The sequence below is a fragment of the Nicotiana tomentosiformis genome, unplaced genomic scaffold, assembly GCF_000390325.3.
Source record: "Nicotiana tomentosiformis unplaced genomic scaffold, ASM39032v3 Un00306, whole genome shotgun sequence".
Classification (NCBI taxonomy): Eukaryota; Viridiplantae; Streptophyta; class Magnoliopsida; order Solanales; family Solanaceae; genus Nicotiana; species Nicotiana tomentosiformis.
The window spans coordinates 5,896-8,445 of record NW_027174865.1 but is presented as its reverse complement, the minus strand read 5'-3'; the positions used below and the strand labels follow the sequence as shown (position 1 = coordinate 8,445).

Here is a 2,550-nt window from a genome sequence, read left to right as displayed (position 1 = left end):
ATGATGATATCTCTTGGCAGTGCATTGCTTAGAGTGTTTATGACTAGATTGTATGTAGTAATGTATGATATGAACTATCCAACTTGTAAGAAGGTGTCCTCAACTCTCAAAGAATTCCTTTGTGATCAACGACAAACTAGATTGGGTTCCACCAATCTACACTTTGTAATTGAGGTCAAGGTTTATATCCTCCTTCGTGTAATTGTGATTTTTGGAATACGCATGTTGGAGTCTGGCCTAACTCCTCTATCCCTGTGATGGAACTTTGATTAGAAAAACAGTTCAATTGTCCAAAAATTACAATTCAAACTTTAGCAAACTTCCATATATAAAAGCTCTTCTGAAACTGAAAGAATTATCCTAAAATTCTGCATCTATGCCTTACAATAAACAGGCAGGATATAGCACATAATTTAACATCTAAAAACTCAGATTGGCCGTATCGATCAGGTGTAGAAGTGATAAGTCTTGGCTGATTTGATGATACTCCATAATCCACCAATGGGAGATGTTAGAGTCAAAAGTACACCCACTATAATGCAAAGCTGCAACATAAAGAGAAAAAAAAGAAGAGATAGGGGTAAGTAGGGAAAAAGCTTGCATGAAACGTTGCATGTACAAAATTATATTAATTTATCACAATTAATTTATATATTGATGTGAGAATCTACATTTATTAACAATGATAAGATGCTATATCTTATGCAAAAGACACTTGTTATGTACTTATTGCTTTGATGCATATCATCGAGTGTATAAAAAGTTTTCCCCTAAATAATTTGTATAGACATCGCTATTTATATCAAATCAATAAATATGTACGTAAGATATTTGTTTTTCATAAATACATTTTTAACTTAACTATGGTGAAGTTATATGCACTCTCATTTTAATTTTTAATCGCTGAGTTTTATTGATTAGTTTGATGTAAACACCGAGTGTAACTAAATTTCATGATTAAATTTACAAGTTCTGGTAAACTTACCCAGTTCGTACACCATGACAAGCCAAACCGTCTGGGCTTTTTTATAATAAGCCGGATGATGCATGGAAGCTGTAGGTAGAAATTAAAAATATAGTAAATATTAAATATGTTTGTCATATGAGTATTATATAGTCATAACTTCTGATGTAATGAAGTGAAAATTTAATGAGTTATCTATGAAATATACTTACAGAATATGAGGTTGGTGCCAGAGCAAAACCTCCAAAGAATCCCATCAAACCACCAAAGAATGGTATTGTCATGCCCACAACCAATGTAAATGCTACAATAACAGAAGACCATAGCAAGAATATAAAAAATACATAGAAAAGAGCAATTAAACAACTTTTTCAGTTTATTTTCTAATTGTGCAAAAATATTTTCTAATAAACAAGTAAATAACTTACCAACAAAAACCGTACGCACACAAACACGTAGAAGAGTGGAAGGATTATATTTCAATGACTTCACAGCGTATGCCTCTATCATATCAAACACTGGCATTGCATAAACCTGAAATGTAAATTAATTAGCTAAATTACTAACATCTAAGACTTAAAGAGTTTATACAGTTGAAGTAGGTTTCCTCAATTTCATATAAAGGATTAAATTTATATATATGCACAGTGTAAAATTTTTATTATACTAACTATTTTAGTCTACTAAAACAAGTTATGTACTCTTTTTTTAGGTTAACATATTTTATTTGTACTGAGTAGTTACTTGTTATTATTATAGACAGTAGCAGAGACATCCCTTAGTATGCGGTGTATCTGATACGGGTTAATTTGCAGCGAACTTTTCTAGCTAGTATATATGAAAATTGACACCATTTGAAAATTATGTAGAGTAACTGTTAGTTTAAGACATAAAGACTTAAAAGAACCACAGTCCTAGGTCTAAAAGTTATGGCAATAGACCGATACTACTTGCATAAAATCTTATAAAATCAAACCTCTCTATAACAGCCTTATTTGTTCCGGATTATTTTGGTTGTTATAGAGAACATATATTATAACATAGCATAAAAATTGGTTCCATAAAAACTTGGCTTTTACGGTGAATGGTTGTTATATAGCGATGATGTTATAGAGATGTCTGACTGTAATTAAAAGTAGTGAAAGATACCTGGTAACTCCCAATGACATGAGTGACACAGTCCATGCTATAGCAGAGAAAGTCATGGACAAAATCGCCGCTACGAAGGAGACAGAAGAGATGGAGTTGAAATTTGGCAAGTGAGAGAGGACAAATTGGAAAGAGGAGAAAATCATAATGAAGTAAGTGAATTTTTTCAAGGATTTGCCACCAGTGCTAACTTCAACTATAATTTGTTGGGGTACAACAATCCAGAGACCAAGTTTATCACCAAAAGCATATTGGCCAAGCTCATGGTACCTGTCGAATCTCTTGCCTGGTATCATTTCATGCATCTCCACCATTTGCCAGATTGTGTAGAATATTATAATCCATGACAGTAACGTTACCGTTACACCAGCTCCCCTGCAACATTTATTACAATTTAATATAATAATTAGATGAATGTGGTATCACTTGCAAATTTT

At 32.4% G+C, this 2,550-nt stretch overlaps 1 protein-coding gene across 1 annotated transcript; it reads right to left on the bottom strand.

The window, feature by feature from the left end:
* Positions 1-400: 400 nt before the first annotated feature.
* LOC104096728 (lysine histidine transporter 2-like) lies at positions 401-2,236 on the bottom strand. Its single transcript, XM_070192554.1, has 5 exons — positions 2,114-2,236; positions 1,393-1,498; positions 1,177-1,268; positions 986-1,054; positions 401-545 (listed from the first exon to the last, which is right to left on the bottom strand). The coding sequence occupies exons 1-5, from the start codon at positions 2,147-2,149 to the stop codon at positions 447-449; spliced, it is 402 nt and encodes a 133-aa protein (XP_070048655.1). The 5' UTR covers positions 2,150-2,236; the 3' UTR covers positions 401-446.
* Positions 2,237-2,550: the final 314 nt, after the last annotated feature.

Coding starts and splice junctions, on each gene's coding strand:
- LOC104096728 (XM_070192554.1), bottom strand. CDS start 2,149: ATGGACTGTGTCACTCATGTCATTGGGAGTTACCAG. Junction 1,499..2,113: donor ATGTCATTGGGAGTTACCAG/GTATCTTTCACT, acceptor TTTACATTTCAG/GTTTATGCAATGCCAGTGTT. Junction 1,269..1,392: donor TGTGCGTACGGTTTTTGTTG/GTAAGTTATTTA, acceptor CTGTTATTGTAG/CATTTACATTGGTTGTGGGC.